The sequence below is a fragment of the Macrosteles quadrilineatus genome, unplaced genomic scaffold (genome assembly GCF_028750875.1).
Source record: "Macrosteles quadrilineatus isolate MER2022 unplaced genomic scaffold, UCM_ALF_1.0 Scaffold_2__2_contigs__length_208266976, whole genome shotgun sequence".
NCBI lineage: Eukaryota > Metazoa > Arthropoda > Insecta > Hemiptera > Cicadellidae > Macrosteles > Macrosteles quadrilineatus.
In genome coordinates, this window is record NW_026542595.1 from 174,012,936 (window position 1) to 174,029,779 (window position 16,844).

At 33.5% G+C, this 16,844-nt stretch overlaps 3 protein-coding genes across 7 annotated transcripts in view; 1 reads left to right on the plus strand and 2 right to left on the minus strand.

Moving 5' to 3' along the window:
* The window catches only part of LOC128986157 (ARL14 effector protein-like), a 28,598-nt gene extending 23,339 nt beyond the window's left edge, over window positions 1-5,259 (minus strand). The window contains exon 1 of one of the 3 annotated variants that reach the window (XM_054406334.1): window positions 5,214-5,259. In XM_054406334.1, coding sequence (XP_054262309.1) covers window positions 5,214-5,225 — 12 coding nt within the window. In that variant the 5' untranslated portion in view covers window positions 5,226-5,259. Of the gene's footprint in view, window positions 1-2,900; window positions 3,220-5,213 lie in introns of those variants that run through there. The other 2 variants (XM_054406333.1, XM_054406331.1) reach the window with 2 other exon arrangements.
* A 2,606-nt stretch (window positions 5,260-7,865) lies between these two features.
* Window positions 7,866-16,124, minus strand: LOC128986984 (rRNA-processing protein FCF1 homolog). 2 transcript variants are annotated; one of them, XM_054407625.1, is made up of 7 exons: window positions 16,008-16,118; window positions 13,658-13,744; window positions 12,547-12,612; window positions 10,533-10,681; window positions 9,601-9,761; window positions 8,742-8,836; window positions 7,866-8,180 (listed from the first exon to the last, which is right to left on the minus strand). In XM_054407625.1, exons 2-7 carry the CDS (start codon window positions 13,669-13,671, stop codon window positions 8,132-8,134), a joined length of 534 nt encoding a protein of 177 aa, XP_054263600.1. In that variant the 5' UTR covers window positions 13,672-13,744; window positions 16,008-16,118; the 3' UTR covers window positions 7,866-8,131. The 2 variants fall into 2 exon arrangements, with proteins under 2 accessions (XP_054263600.1, XP_054263599.1); XM_054407624.1 differs by having other exon boundaries at window positions 7,897-8,180; window positions 13,662-13,744; window positions 16,008-16,124.
* Window positions 16,125-16,346: 222 nt separating this feature from the next.
* The window catches only part of LOC128986638 (UDP-GalNAc:beta-1,3-N-acetylgalactosaminyltransferase 2-like), a 41,391-nt gene continuing 40,893 nt past the window's right edge, over window positions 16,347-16,844 (plus strand). For both annotated transcript variants that reach the window (XM_054407104.1, XM_054407102.1), the window contains exon 1: window positions 16,347-16,474. In XM_054407104.1, the coding sequence (XP_054263079.1) occupies window positions 16,384-16,474 (91 nt within the window). In that variant the 5' untranslated portion in view covers window positions 16,347-16,383. The remainder of the gene's footprint in view (window positions 16,475-16,844) is intronic.

Genomic DNA, 16,844 nt, shown 5'->3' on the forward strand with positions numbered 1-16,844 from the left:
TTGGAGCACCCTCTGGAGCAGGGATGGCCCAAGCCACCCCCCCCCCCCCCTATAGTACCGGTGGCGGGGGGTCCTCCCTCGAAAAGATTTTTGAAAAATAATAACTGTAAACTAGCGTTTTTACACAATCTAGACATAATAATTTTAAAAACATAAAATTGGTATTTTAATTGGGTTTATTATATTTAATTTATTTGAATAGGGTATTCGAAAATAAAAACATGACTTTAAATTAAGTTTTTTGGACGGAACTTATCCTTACTTAGAAATCTCCTCAAAACAGGATAGCACATGGTAGAGAGAACTGAGTAAAGGACGCAAATTTACAAATGTCGGGTAGATGTCGGTGACGTGTGGCTTAAGCACTTAGTTAGAAAATAAAGCCCGTTTGAGCATTTAAGGCATAACAGTATAAACATAAATCCTTTCCTACATTTTTACAAGATTTTTGACATTGTGTAATAACTCAATCAGGTTTTGGTGGTCCTAGCAGCTTTAACTCCTCACCACCCGCATACTTTGTAGAAATATTTTAAACCGAATTCATAGTTCATTATATTAGCACTAAATAACAATTCTAAAGAAACAGTAGTATCAATAAATTAACAACTCCAATACTTGCTGAGCCCAAGACACTGCGCCAAATCCTCTCAGGCCATACCTCCTCCCTCCCCTTCACCATCCTACCGCCCCTACACGCTTGACAACAACGTAGTAAAAAAAATCCTACCCTGGCGCTGCCCCGCCCCCAATTGTGCTTGCCGCCCTGGAGCGACTGCTCCACTCGCTCCATTGTCATGCCACTGGTATATTGTCTTAATTTTAATTTACCAAGCTCTGTATATTTAACACAGATTTTAGAGACAATTAAATATGCTGTGCACATTTGTTATTGGCAATTCCTTAATCAATAATGCTTTAATGCAGCCAACAATCATGTTTTAAAAGCATTTTTCATCTACATTTCTGTGGAGGATCATTTCCTCAAACCACTGCATCAAGATTATACTGGTACCGGTACTTTTTATTAGCTACAAATTAAAAAGAAAAAACGAATATGCGAGTGAAAATTTAAAACGTACGTTTTCAGGAAAAGCACTTTGCAAATTTTTTTCCCCTTTTTTCAAAACTTTTATTAATTTTTTTATTTCATTAACATTTAAAGTTTCATAAAATGTCCATGGTAACGCAATATCTTTGGTAGTTTCTTTTTAAAAGAGCAACTTTAGTGGAAAAACACAAAATCCTGTCACGACCATAACGGACGTTTAAATGAATATTAAAAATAGTTAATATAATTTTAAAACTATGTTTTGCTTTAAACTAATTTACTTTTATGACCATTATACAATAAAAAGGTCACTGAGCTTTTGGTATATTTGGTCTTTCTAGAAAAAAATAAAAATCTCAAAAAATTGAAAAAAAGCCAATAAAATCTTTTTAAGTTTGTATAACTCTGAAAAAACTTACCTGAGACCCGAAAAATCGATATATTTGTATAGAGGTGTGCTTCTTTTGTGTATAAAACATTGAAATATGACGATATTTTAATTTTTGAAATTTTTATGATAGAAATCATAAACGTGATGGTCAGGGACAAGCGGTATGGTCGTGAATTGTCTGGAATAATCTAAATCTTTCTAAACAATCCTTCAATTATCCTGTTAGTTATAATAAAAATATGTGTTTCAATTGAACTTAACTGTTCAATTTACAATTATATTAAAGTTATTGTCACGACCAAACACACTATAATCCATAAGGCTGGATTGGTCGTGAAAAAACCCGCGATGGTCGTGAAACTTTGGTCGTGAAATTACGTGTTATTTGGCTCTGTTCTGGGGGTAGCCCTGCACCTCATGTTCAAGGATACAAAGTGGACTTCTAGGTTAATCTAGCAATTGAAATATATTATAAACAAAAATTAACACCATGTCTACCTCATCGAATGACTACGTACGGTCATGGACACAACAAAATTACAAAAAACACAATCTTTCCTTTATTAACCTTGTAATTCCTCCTTTCAACTCGAATCGACCGGCACTACAATCCTGACGTACACCCCGAACTAGTCTCTAAAACCAACTGACTCCATCGATGCCAGGCTTGCCACTGTCGTGTTCCAAAGTTGAAAATTTTTCCCAAATGGTCGTGACGCCAAATCGAGGGACAGACTTATTTTGTCATGGTAGTCAGTTTGCAATGACAATAAAATTATAATATGCTCCTTTTTTGTAAGTTTAATAACTATTGATGACATAAAAATATGGCTTTATATATTTCGGCATGAATAATTAGTCTAAAAACAGCATGAAAGTTGGAAAATCTACCCTAGGGACACGTCATGGTCGTGAATTTCGAGACTTTAAAAATACGAAAAAAATACCTAGAACCTATTTAAAACCAAATAAATGTGTGTAACATGTTGCCCCCGTCCCAAAAAATATTAATACACATAATAATAAACTACAAATCCAGTATCTACGAAGTAAAAGGCCAGGGACATGAAAACGTACGTTTTTAAATTTTCACTCATGCATCAAATTGTTGTCGTCAATTAGTCTAACGATTCGATTAAGATTGCTCTCAGTAGCTTAACATGTTTAGTTGCGATGACATAATTCTCAAAGCATGCAACTTGTCAAAAACACAATTAGGCTACAACAAGCACGATACGAACATAGAAATATTGTATGTAAGCACAAACATTTATTAGATATGTTATAGATATGACATTTAGCGCTGTTGTCTATCTATGTTGTCTATCTTCGCAACGAAACAAATTGTAAGCTACTGAGCAAAACATAAATACTGCTAAAAATTTGTTGATAATCTTGTACTAAGCACTTATGCAAATTTATTCTTCTATAAACCTACTCTTAGTTAACGTCACCTACCTTCGGCATCTTGCGAGCTACTGCAATTTGAGACTGGTATTTTGTTTTCTTTGGACTCATCACATACACCCCATTCACCATATTTTGCCAAAGCTACCTTATTCTGAGTTACAAATTCATAAACAGCTGTTGCAGACATTTCGCTATTCACTTTCCGGGAAATTTTAGAAAACACGTCATTGTCTGGGCTTACAATTGAACCATTGACTACCAAGCGATCCTTGAAATAAGAAATAGCAGACAACAATTGTTCCTGTTTTGATCTTCTGGTCTGTCTCCTGCTAGACATTGTTTTATAATTGAGAACCACAAAGAACACACTGTTTAAAAATTGATTTTAAATTATTAATATTTGGTTTGAAAAAGAATGGTTATGCAGATAAACCTGTGTGTTGATAAGACACAAGTAGTTGAGCTCCAAACCTCTGAACAAGATTAATTCAGTGAAACCAGGCTTGAGTAACCTTTGACCCCTCTGTTATCTAAAGTTAGCAGTTGAGTCAGCAACAAATAGGTTCCTGTTTAAGAGCACTTGTATATGCAGAATAGAAACTTATCATTATAATGCATTTAACTTATTCTGCTGTTGCATAAATCATATTACCCTTAGTTGTTTTAACATTTAATTTATTATTTTCAATTACAAGTCAAATAACAAAATCACGAGTTCTATCGAAGTAAATACAAAATTATAATGTTGGTTCTCTTTGAGATCTTCTTCACTTATATCATATGTTACATGTTGCTGTAACTATTGATTCTGGGGAAAAATAACATAAAGAATAAATGGTATCAGCATTCTGACACGTACTTTCTCCCATAAGCTTGTCAAAAACCTCTATCATGGGTAAGCGGTGAGAGTAAATATGATATTTTATGGTTAAAAATAACAAAATTTGCAATAACTTTTGAACCATATAAAATAGTTACAGCAATGGGGTGTTATACTATAAGGACCATAATATATTAATTTTGATCAAAACCAGTTTTTTCCCAAAAATCAGATTTTTTTTGTTATTTTATGGTTTTTTGTGGGAAAATAACATAAGTTACAATAACTTTTGAACCGTAATATTTATGGAAATGGGATTTGTACAATTTTATTCAGAATTAAAAGGACTATAACATACTAAATTTTTAAGAAAATCGTTCAGGCCATTTTTGAGAAAAGTTATGGGAAAATCCCCATTAAAAATCAAAATTTAAAAAAAAATGAAAAAAACTTTCACAATTTTAAGGACCATAACATACTAACATAGGTACCGTACTAAGTTAAATCAAAACCGGCTTTTTTCTAAAATCCTATTTTTTGTTATTTTATGGGGTTTTTATGAGAAAATAACATAATTTACAATAACTTTTTTGAACAACACAAAGTAGATTTTTCATTTAATTTTTTTCAGTAATTTTTTTATAAATGTGTGTTGACCTGTATAAACGTTTTAACGAAGACTTCCGTCAAATTATAGACTATTCAATTTTATGCGGATTTGATAATGGGTCTTTGACCCAAAACTAGTCATCCCCAGACTATTTTTAAGACTGAAGACGGACAGAGGCTGTAACCTTTACATTATTTGTATTGTGTCCTTTGTTCAGCAACCAATCACGACAAAAGAGAATCAAAGCATTGTAAAATTTGATTCTATTTGTTTTCCCAAGAACACATTATATTTGTCTTGGTGGCAAGAATGTTTAAAAAAGGCACAATACAAAAAGGCAATTAATTTTGTCTTATATAATTTAATGGTACCGGTATAATGAGTTGAGTAGGCCTACAGTAAATATTTGTTATAAGATAAATGAAATTAAAATAATGATTTGTCTATCTAATAATTAACTTATTTTTCTTAGTTTTGAAAATGGGTTGTCTTGTAGCTCTCAAGAGCAACTAGTAACTTATCTTTAATTGTAAACATATTTGTAGAAGTTAAACTATAGAACAGCATTATTCAATTAAATTGATAAGAATTAGGTTGGTATTATTAGATAGATAATTAGTTATAAGCCTAGTGCACACCCAAATACATGAAGGCAGCCAATATATCCTGAGAACCATTAACTATTAACTAAAAACAAGGCTATCTATCACCTCATTCATGCAATACTAATACTACGACCTTATTAACCTCATGCCTACAATCAAGGCCAAACTAAAACATTGAAATTATCATAGCAAATAAATTGAATAAATTAAAAATCTCAATTCTAACCTCAAAACATTATCTAGATATTATATACCTTACATAGTAGCATATTAAATTAGTTACATCTATTATCTATGCAATTTAATAACTTTCAAATCCTACTTACTTTGAAAAACATGACTTGACATGTTTCCTAGATTCCCTAGGGGTAGAAAACACTAAACAAAACCAATTCTTGAGATACCGATTGCACAACAATACCAGGCATGACATTGCTTGCACTACAGTAGTTTTATTTATCAGTATCGCACCACAGAAAACATATGTTTTCTTTGGTATCACTGTGAACAGTTAATTCCAATACTATACCAACAGTAGTTTAAAAAAATTAAAAAACCGTGTAAGTATTGAGTCTGATTTTTTTAAATCCATCTTTCTATCGTTTTTAATACTTTCAGGGGGTTTTTCAGAGGGACTATATGATTGTGAAGTAAACATCCCAGAAAGTAAGGAAAATAAAGAGTTTGATTCATTCATATTTGGAGTTCTATTTGGATTTTGTTTGCTTTTCTTTTCCTTCACTGCACTGTTCACATCACTGGCATTGTCAAAAGTTGTATCAAAGAAATTATGATAAATGTTACTAAAAAACATTTTGCAGCCCTCAAAAAATGAAGAGTTCTTTTCCAATGGTGCTTCCTTGTTTGAGCCGGATCTTTCTCTCCAGAAAAATATCTTACTGAAAATCCTCCAGAAGAAGGATTCTCTTTTCTCAATCATGTCCACTTCTGCCTCAACTACCAACTCTATGGGGCTGTGGTCTGAAAACTGGCTGATTTTAGATTTTATAACACGAGATTTGGATTTTTTAAAGTTTGTGATGAAATTGTCCAAACTGCCACCTGCTTTGTGTGTCTGCGCTGTTATGTTGAAGGTAAGATTGTGTTTTTTCAGGATGTCCCTGGTTGAATTGTCTCTACGGTTGTCAATGTTGAAGTCTCCGGTCAAGACATGCTTGACGTTTTCTTGGTTGATCTTGTTTATATATCGTGTCAGATGATTGTGGAACTCCGTAATACTTGTGTCTGGAGGTCTGTAAGCTCCAGTGATTACGACATCGCCTACGCTCACACTGACCAACTCAAACTCTCTCTCTCTCCTATGTTTGTCTAGATCTTTACGAGGTTCACAGCTGATAGTGTTCTTCGCCCATATCGCAACTCCACCGCGTTCATTGTGTTTTCTACAGAATGAGTTGACTATTTTGTATCCATCGATTTTTTCCAGTTGATTTTTACTTTTCTGGAAGTGCTCTGTAATAACTAGTATGTCTGGGTTGTGAATTTTAACGAATTTATTTATATTTTGCACTTTACTCTGGAATCCTTGGGTGTTGAAGTGGATTATTTTCAATCCATCATTCTCCATTCCGCCAATGATTAACAACCTACCAAGTTTATTTTTTTTTATCGTTGCAGTATTTCAAAACGTTTATAATTATAAAGCATTTTTGCCCGAGTACTATAGTGTACAAGGGAATTCTGAAACAATTACACCAATATAAAGATATTGCAAATAAATTGATTTTCAAGATGGGTAGCTTTCTTGTTACCAAGATGTACTATAAGTGGTTTAAAATATCTGTATTACCAGCAATCCAATTGGTTGCTGTGGCTATTAGTTTAGGTTCACAGTCGTGCCATGAGAAGTTGTCTGATATAGTCACTAGTGATGGTCAAAACCAGAAATTTTGAATATCAAAACCGAATCCGAAACTTAAAAAAATCTAATCCCGAATCTCAAAACCTGAACGAGAAACTTTTTTACTTAGCTGGTTACAAAGGTCAAGGGTTAAAAAAATTACACATAATCATAAAATGTTAAGTATACAATCAAAAATGAAAGAGATTGACTCCTCCTGACCGTGACATAACATAAATATGTGAATGTGACTGATAATCTTAAAACCCAGATACAACATAATTTTTCATGAACAACCAACAAAAAAAATAAATTAAACTTCTAACACCAACATAAACATGAATATTAGATTAATTAGAACATTTAGTGGTCCATATTTCTTTGTGTTTAGTAAATATTGATGTTAAACTGAATTGTACCAGTTATAGTATTTAAGATACCTTTTCAAGTTCAGAATAAAATTTACTTGTTTCATTACCGTTAATGGTGATGTTTGCTCTATTGCTACCAGCTTGTTTGAAACAGTGTAAAAAACAATAACAATGGCACAAAAAAATTTCAGCAGTTTCAAAAATAAAACTGACAAAATCTTCAATTTCAAAACTTTTGAATCTCGAAACATGGTGATTGAATCTCGAAACCGGAACTTTTCCTAAGTTTTGATGGTTTTGAGATTTGAGATTGGGTTTTGACACATCACTAATAGTCACTGAAGTATAAATTGATCTAAGTAAATCCACTGGATTTTATTTTAACAACCCTATATGTTAACCTTTAACTGTCACTTGTCACGTTGTCCATACTCACCACAATGGCTATGTTTAAATTTTAAAGGGAATTAACTTTCCAACCAAAATTCATAAGAATTAATAGATTATAATTTTTTTTAAATTTATTAGACCACTACATCACTGGCACTTATCTGTTAACAAAACAAAATCAACTGAAAACTTGATGAATCAACTTCATTTCTAAGTATCCAAAATTATCAAAACAATTTATGAGGATGATAGTAGACTGACAGTAGAGAAATGCAATGTTTTGATGAAACAAGATTTATTGTTCTAAGTGATAATCTGATATAGTATAAACTACCTAGCACTTATATAGGATTTACAACCATTTCCCTCAAGTGAAAAATTATATTTGCAAAATTTTTTTCTACATAAGCTTTATCCAAAAATGATTCAAATTTACTATATTAGTTATTAGTTACTACAGTTCTCCTTAATATGTAGCACACATTTTTAACAGATACTTGGTGTGTTTCCTATTTTAGCCTAACTAAAAGGACAAACTCTTGTGGGTGCCAAGGAATTGAGACAAAATTACAGAACAGAAATGTAAAATCAAAATATTTTTATTTTAAATGCTCCATTGTAGTCACGTCTTTGGGGCACCATAAGCGTCTGGCATCCGCTCAATTGTGTACCTAAAACAGAAGTTTTCAACATAACATAGTAACGAAATTCTGTTTTAATCAATGTTTAAAGATTAGACTTTTAGACTGTTTGATCAGAAACACTTTCCAACAGTTATTTTATAGATTAGAATTTAAAAAAATGTAATTTTGAAATTCTTTCCTAACGAATTTACTTATTCATCCATAGACATTGTAAGCTATTAGTGAATAAGCCATTTAAAAACACAGAATGATAATTTTCAAAACCAATCTATGGAGATTGGTTTTAAAACCAATTTATTGGAGATTTACTTAAAACATTTAGGTACTATAGATAGATTTTAGCACACCATGGCAATATGTTATAGAAAACTACTACCTACTCCAAACTGGTGGGATCATCCTCTGCTGCTAAGATCAACTAGATAATTGGTTTTAAGCAATGCAACAGGTATGGTGTTTTCTACTATTAGATTAGACAAACACAGTTGTCTTAGTGAATTAAAAAGGTAAAATATCATATCAATTACTGACAAAATAGTATTTTCATTGTTTAACATTATTGAATAAAAACTGTAAATTCAATCTAACCTGTGTTGTGAGATGTACATGATGGGTACACCTGGTATTTTTCTGATTCTTCTTTTCAAGTCCTTGTCATTCGTTGCGACTATGTAGCATTTGTGCTGCAGAAATTAAATAATAATCATACAAGATGAATTTATCTTTGCAATATAGTAAATAGAAACACTAGTACAGTTAATTCATGACTCTACGCCCTGTTCACATGGGGCCAGTTTACAAGCTACACGCCTGTGTGTAAGAAGCCGGTGAGTCGGGGAGTGTGCTTGTATTCAATCACATGGAGCTTGTCTACTAGCCGACTCGCCGGCTTGTAGAATTGGTTTTGTGTTGGCTTTTTTGTACATTTAAAATTAAGTCTACTGTGGCTAACATATTGCTGTTCCTACAAGTGTACCAATATTCCCAGCATTTTGGAATATCAAGGATAACATCTATTTATTGATTCATTAGTATATTTAGACATATAAGGTATACGTATTCCTACCCTCTGCCTCACCTACACTTTCCTCCTTTTCCGATTCTCATGTTGACGTTTAATCAATTAATTTTTTATCACTTTCGCTACAACTACAGCTCCCACTAGAATCAACACCGACATCTTTGAATTACATGTGCACAAGTACAAGCAACTGTGTTCACACTGGGCTACTTACACGCTAGCACGAAAATATTAATAAATAGACATAGGCAATTTCTGTGAAAAATTCTATTTCCTGAATGACCATGCAACTAGTTGGTTCATGTTAAAATGTGCAAAGTCCTAAAATGTAAATTTTCAACATACCTACAACATAAATTGGAATTTGTATAAAAGCTAACTTGTCTAACATGTTAACGTGTAGCAGTTACTTTCTCTTTGACAAACCTGAGTGACTCTCTGTACAATGCAGTCGTCAGCGTAAGTTCCCTTGTGAGTGCAAGTAAGCCTCTCGAACCTCGGGTCTTTCAGTATCCTCAACGCCACTCGATACTTCGGCCCGAGCTTCTCTAACTCTCCCATCACACAGTCCGTCACGTACGGAATGCCTAGGTAAACACCACATTTTAATAAATAAAAATCCTTAAGTAGTAATGAAAAGTTGAGTTAAAGTGTTTTTTTACACCAGAGGTTTTTTTAACACAAGCTGAAGCTGAAAATGAGAGATAATATAAGACACTTAGCTCATAAGAATAAAATTGTTTGTCTTACTGTGCAGTTCATTAGGCTTTCACTAAACAAAAATTTTACATTTTTTGTATTTTTATAAGACAGCTTAAAAATTTGCGTTGATATTGTAGGTCTATTGCCATAATAAGCAAAATGCTGTTACAGATTTGTTTAAACATACAATTTGTTAGGATTGTGTAATCGTAGAGAAAACTCTACTAGATAAACCCAAGTTAGGGTTTCCCGCAAGTATGGATGTTACCAAAATTAATGGTTAACCTAAATGAACATACACACACAAAAGGATATTAAAAATGCACAATCTTAACTATACACAGCTATTCATTTTGTTAGTTCACAACCAAAACCATTCGTTGATTTTTATCTGGGTCTTCTAAACAACCTAGACAATTAATTATCAAATCGAGGATTAAACAGTCTGACCAACCAAACAAAAATGTAACTAGGAACAAAAACCTAACAAAAAAGAACTAGAATTTCATTCTCCCAGGATCTAAGATTATTTTTTAACCGAGAAACCAGCACCTTCATATTCCCTTACATTTTTTAGTGTAAAATATATCCAGATAAAATTCAAAGATATCTGGCTTCCCTATTTAAAACATCTAAAACCAGTTTGTGTTGCTTACATTTTGCATACAGGCAGTCCATCGTACTTTGGAAGATATCAAGCTTGTTTTTTATAGAGAAGTTGACAAAGTTTGTATCCACCAGTATATGGTAGGGTGGGCCAAGTTGCGTATTGTACTGGAAGAACAAAGCAGAAGACACTTGGGGCCTGAAACAATAAAGGTTTTATTAACATGGTAGAGGGTAAAAAAATATAAAATCAAGTAAGGAAGTTTCAATGGCTCAATGGCTGATGAAATGTATTAGTAATTTGTTAAAAAATCTTTCCTAGTCATCACTAGTCACTACACTAGTCAGTTAAGATTTTTTAAATTATCCAGTAGTTTGAGAAACTATTCACATACACTAAGCCTGGGTAAATTACATTTTAAACAGCTTATTATATTTTTAATTTAAGTTTTAAGAAATGTAGTTATAGTAAAGACTTGGCCAATGCAAACATATTTGTCAATCTGGTGTAATAAATTACTCTTGACTTTAAACTGTTACTACGATAGCTATCCAGAAAGTAGATTACGTTTTGGAATTAAGGGTGAACAAAGTTTTGAAAAAAAATTGTATTATAAACAAAAGAAAGCCACAGTAAAATAATACTTTTCAACATTCAAATTAAGGCACTTGTCGTAGTGTTGGACGTGCTTGGAAATTCCTTCGTCGTAGAATACGGGCGTCTGCGTCTTCAACCCCTTGGTTACCTCTTATAACAGCTGTGTGTCGTCATCAAAACGCTGCATAGTCAGCCACTTTGTCATTTATTTATTTATTTGTTTACGGATGCACCATTTTTACATGAAAAATACAATTGATGAGAATAATTGTATTTGAGAATAATTGTCATTGATGAGAATAAGTGAAAGTCGCTCGGTGCCAGGTCGGGATTGTACGGCGGATGAGGAAACAACTTCCACTTAAAAGATTCAAGAACTTTGCGAGTGACAATTGCCGTGTGGGTTGTCGTGAATAAACAGGATCTTTGAGCTTGTTATGTATCGCTCTTCTAAGGTTTTGCAGAGTTTGGCGATCGAGTAATGAGCCATCATCTTTATCTTAAGCGTCCAGAAACGTTAGTGCTGCGGCCATCCGCCGATTTTTGTGACTCTCTGTCAAGATTTTCGGTACAAATCTTGCACAAAACTTGTGGTAACTAAGCTTTTCGGTAATGATCTCGTGCAAAAAACTTGGCAAAATTTGTAGAAAACTCACAGAGAGTTAAGTAAAGTTTTACGGACTTCAGCATCGACTGACTTTTTTCACAAGAACGGCAGTCACTATGGTGGATCTTCCACTTCGCTCTTCGTCGTGAATGCTAGTTTAGCCATTTTTAAATTTTATGACCCACTGACGCACTCCCCCTTCAGTGACAATGTTTTCCCCATAAACTTCACAAAGTTGCCAATAGATTTACATCGGTTTACAGTTTTTTGCAGTTAAAACCTTATTACTGTACCGCACTCACTTCACAGTTCGCTACATTTTCAATCAACACAGACATTTTAAATTGTCACAGTAGAGGAGTACAGCAGAAACCTCTAGCAGTACTAGATGCCGACTGAGCTGCATAATGAACTGACACCAAGATGGCCGTGCTAGACCGCCCCTGCGGATAGAGATAAAAACATAATCCAGCCCTCATTTAAACTATCATTGATGAATATTTTTTAGTGTCTTAAAATACGTAGCTTATTAAAAAATAACAGTGAATTAACTGAAATTTTAGTTTTACACCAGAGGTATTTTATTGAGGAAAACACTACACTTCAAAGAGGAAGGGGTCAAAATATTTTAAATCTGGATATGCATGGGTAGACACACATTTCCCGCTTGCACCAGTTTCAAATAACAAACTACAAAACCTCAGCACTGGGATAAAAAATACACCTCATTTCATCAGCAATTAATAAACTGACAAAGCTGTGAAATAAAAAAAAACATATTTAAAAATTTATTTTCAAGAAAATTCCAGTGTTTTACTAACAAATAACAAGAAAGTTTTTTTTTTAACATAATACTTACACTTCTCTGACTTTGATTTCATGTGGATCTGCTTTTTTCTTCTTTACAACTCGAAGTTCTGGTTTTCTGCAAACAACAAATTAATTGATTTATTAATAAGTTTTAATTTTAAAAAAGTCTCTTTAAAAACTTTTTCGTTCCAAGTTAGTTATACTCCCTTCAGTGTGCCTTCAGCTGCTGGGATGGAATTTTGCAGGTTAAGTGGTAGTGCGCAGCAGCTTTCAACGGTCCCATGCACCTACGTCACCGAAAGTGTGAGCGGTCTGGTTCGCCGACGTCACTATAGGTTTTTTTAATATTATAATTTTCGGACTGGTGCACTGATTTCACCATATGCGTTTTGGCAAATGTATTTTGCCTTTAGTGGAAAATATATTGTTTGTAAAGTTTATAGGTTTGTATATAAAGTTTAAAATGTATTTTCCCCTAACGGCAAAATACATTGTACATTGAAATACATCAATCAATCATTACATTAGGCCTACTATGTAGGCCTAGGCTTTTATTGTTTAAGTTTTAGAAAACCCTTTTTCATTGTTGACATCACTATACTACTAATTTTAAGAACATTTAATAATATAGGTTTACGGTCCCACAAACCGACGACAAAAAAAAAAGGGACTTTGCATATTTAACAAATATTAACCATTTTCCCCAATTTTCAAAAACAAATAAACACATTTTTTGATTTCCACGATTTTAAGATTAACCCTTTATAATTACAAAAATTGTAGGGATATATATTAAATTACTTTTCTGTTAATTCTTAGGTTTTGAAAAAAAAAAACAACACATGCAATGCAATAAATTTTGTTCCCTCACTTTAAATGTGTTTTCACTTGTATTACCATGTACATAGCTTCTTAATACTTTAGTATTACGGTATTCGAATTTTTGTTCAAAACATAATTTTAATATTTAGTCTAGCCTATGTAAAAAATACTTATGTAAAAGTTGGTCTTTCAGACCGACATCACCAGTTGAAACCACAAAATCATGTCACCACTGCAGGGTTAATCCTACTAACTGATATCATTAATTTGTAAAATGTAAACACTTTTGCGTGGTAACGAATATAAAAAAATGTAATAAAATAAAATATAATAGTTACCTACATTCTTGCATCTTTGGAACTGATCATCTTTTTCATTTGGGCAAAGCGCTGCTGAGCGAATTTACGAGTTCTTGCATTCTTCCCCTGCAAAATAAAGAAACAAGGCTTTAAGTTTAGATTGCGAAGAATGGGTAACTTAATTTTTGTATATGCATTTTATTGCTTACCGTAGTCTATAACTTAGCTTAAAAAAAATTTGTAGAATCAAAGAATAAATTTTGGATTTAAAGTAGTTTATTTAATATTAACCTGAGAAAATATGTTGTAATTATTTTACTTCATTTATTTTATTTTATTTTACATTTCAACGGACAACTCCATTTTTTCACTTTTGAACAATAAGAAAGAACTCAAGATACTGACGAACATGCATATAAATGTTTAACCAAAATAAGAATGCCTAAATATGGCTGTATATGAAGTATAGATGGCAATGACAAATGAAAAAAGAAATTTGCTTGTAGTTGATGATGATTTTGAAATGTGTAAATTGTGGGGTCCCCTTCTGCCTTCTTCCCTTTATATATATATATATATATATATATATATATATATGTCCAATATACTTCACTGAGAATAACCAATGAATTGGAGATATTGGCATAAAATAGTATACACTCCTTTTATCTAACGGCATATAATATATTTTTCAAACACGTTAATCACATTATGACAAAGAAACATACTGTAATATAAATAAAATGTATATTCTTACATGTGTCAAAGTCTCTCAATAATAATTGAGGCCCACAGCAGCTAATTATGACATCCTTGGGATCAAATAATTATTGTGATATTATGTTCTGGCCAATGTTCAAATATAAATAAATCAAACTCTTTTATAACATCACTAAATTTCTTCAGTAAAAATTTGTGATAAGTTACATAAGTTAGGCCTAGTCTGTAAAGTGTGTACAAGTACTTAGATTAATTATATCTGCTTATAAAACGTTAAACTATATCTGCTCCTTAAGTTCGTTACAATCAATTTTAACTCGTAATATTTCCACAAAACTAACATAGCAATACGCGGAAGAGCGGGCACGACGCTCGGCACTAGGGTGAGTCATGCCTTTAAATCCACTCCTGGCGGACAGAGCGTGGCAGCGATGGACCGTTTTAGAGCCCTACTTCAACCTGAGCGTGCAATCCAGCCAGGGAGTTATTATACATAGATGATTACGGGTGAACAAGTGGGTAAGTTGATATGGCACAAATATCTCACCACTAACGCCTATTGGCGTAAGAAAAATCTGCACCATTAACTTAGCTGGGTCAACAAAGTTTTTTGTTATTGTGGTTGGCTGTAAGCATATATAATACGCACATCAGCAGTCAGTTATTACTTTATTGACCCTGGTTTAAGATTGACCACCACAAGCTTCCACCAAAGTCTTTAGGCCTAGGCCTATTGTATGATACAATGGCTTCATGTAACTTAGGCCTATTCGAATATAGAACCCTTAGTTGGTAACTCCCGAAACCCCACTCTCCACCTTTCATAATCTAACTATGATTGAATCTAAATGCCAATCACCTCTGCCAAACTAAGTTCTGGATGAATAGCTTAACACGTTCGGTGCTAGGGGCGGGAATTCACGCCCCGCTGTACCTGCACCACTGACGCGGAGCGGGAAATGTCGTCCTTCTCCAATACCAACAACTTTGCTTCAATGTGAGCTCAGCCATTGCCGGGAACGTTATAATCGTTGCCAGCCTGTAGCTTAGAATATAAGCTTTAGTCTGGTGTAGGTTGGTACTAAAATTTCCCAAAAAATCCCGTCTGGCAATACTTTTGTCACGGTTTCGGCAATTTTCTCTTTTCGAGCCACTTTACAAAGACACTGGCTACGGATCCAGGCAGTGCTGCTACCTTTAGGTGTTTCAGTGAACTAGCCTACGTCCACTCTCGGGCTAACGCAGCACAATCACCACTGCTCTATTTTTATTCGTCAGACTGAAATATTTGAATGCCAATTGCGTTCACCGATTCAGTTGCGCGGCGGGACTTCGCCCGGGCCTCGCCGCCATTGGCGAGCGCCTGTTTGAAGGTATGCCGCACTGAACGTGTTAAAAGATTTTATTAGAGGTCTCATAGATACCGACAACACAACCAGGCCCACAGATTTTTTTGGCTTTTCATTTAGTGAACTAAGCCTTATGTATAACTAAACCAATAAACTAACTTACCGTTTTTGGCTTCAATATAATAAAAATTAGTCTTAAAGACACTAAAGTCAGCAGATTGACGATAAAAACAATGCTTAGGCCTATAACTTAACTTCCCAGGAATTTCAAGATTAGAGTTAAAGGATTGGAACAGTTTTAACTAATTGATGATACATACCATCGAACAAGATATTCCCTAGGGATCTGATTTCAAGAAAAATTCTGGAATATTACAACACAAGGTTGGGTTAAGTTGTTAAAACACACACATGCTTCTTTTCTACGCCTACGCCACCACCACACCGTCACACCACACTAATATTTTTGTGTTTGTTTTTGTTTACACGGCAGCGGCCCGGACGATTCTGTTCTGGCTGGACTGGACTGGAGTCACAAATAGAAAAGAATAGAGGAGCGTGGACTGGAATTATGAGTTCATTGAATCAGTTCGTTTCGTTCACTTCACTTCAGTCCTTCAAGCTTCAAGTTGTTTTTGTTTTTGTTTACGTCAATGTCTTGATTCTTGAATCAAGTAAAAGAGGTTAGGTTATGTTATGGAATTTTCAAATATCCGGAAACTTATATTTTTTATATCATTTGTAATTTTATCCACAGCTTTAATTTACCAACATTTTGAATTAATTCGTAAGTTGTAATTTAGATTGTGGATAAGTTATTCTTGCAATAGGCTAATTGTTATTTCTAGGCCTTGCTTGACCTAACTTGTTAAGGAAATTATTGTGATGAGGGTGACCAAGAGTTCTATAGTAATTTATATATCATTAGAAACTAGATTTTTACCTGAAAATAATGGTGCATAAATTTTTCTGCTGCCACAAAAACTGAATTTACTAAGATTTTTTTTTTAATTTTTGGAGAATTCCCACTGGTATCGCATCAGCGATGTGGTCGTCAGGTTTTTATACTTTTCTTGCTATTAATTTATATAAAATGGATTCATTTCCTCTTCAGGGATGCACATGGCCGAGACATATATTTCATCAACACTGTAGTA

Coding starts and splice junctions, on each gene's coding strand:
- LOC128986984 (XM_054407624.1), bottom strand. Junction 12,613..13,661: donor AGTTCCAAAGATGCAAGAAT/GTAGGTAACTAT, acceptor TGTTGTTTGCAG/AAAACCAGAACTTCGAGTTG. Junction 8,837..9,600: donor TTGTACAGAGAGTCACTCAG/GTTTGTCAAAGA, acceptor TAATTTCTGCAG/CACAAATGCTACATAGTCGC.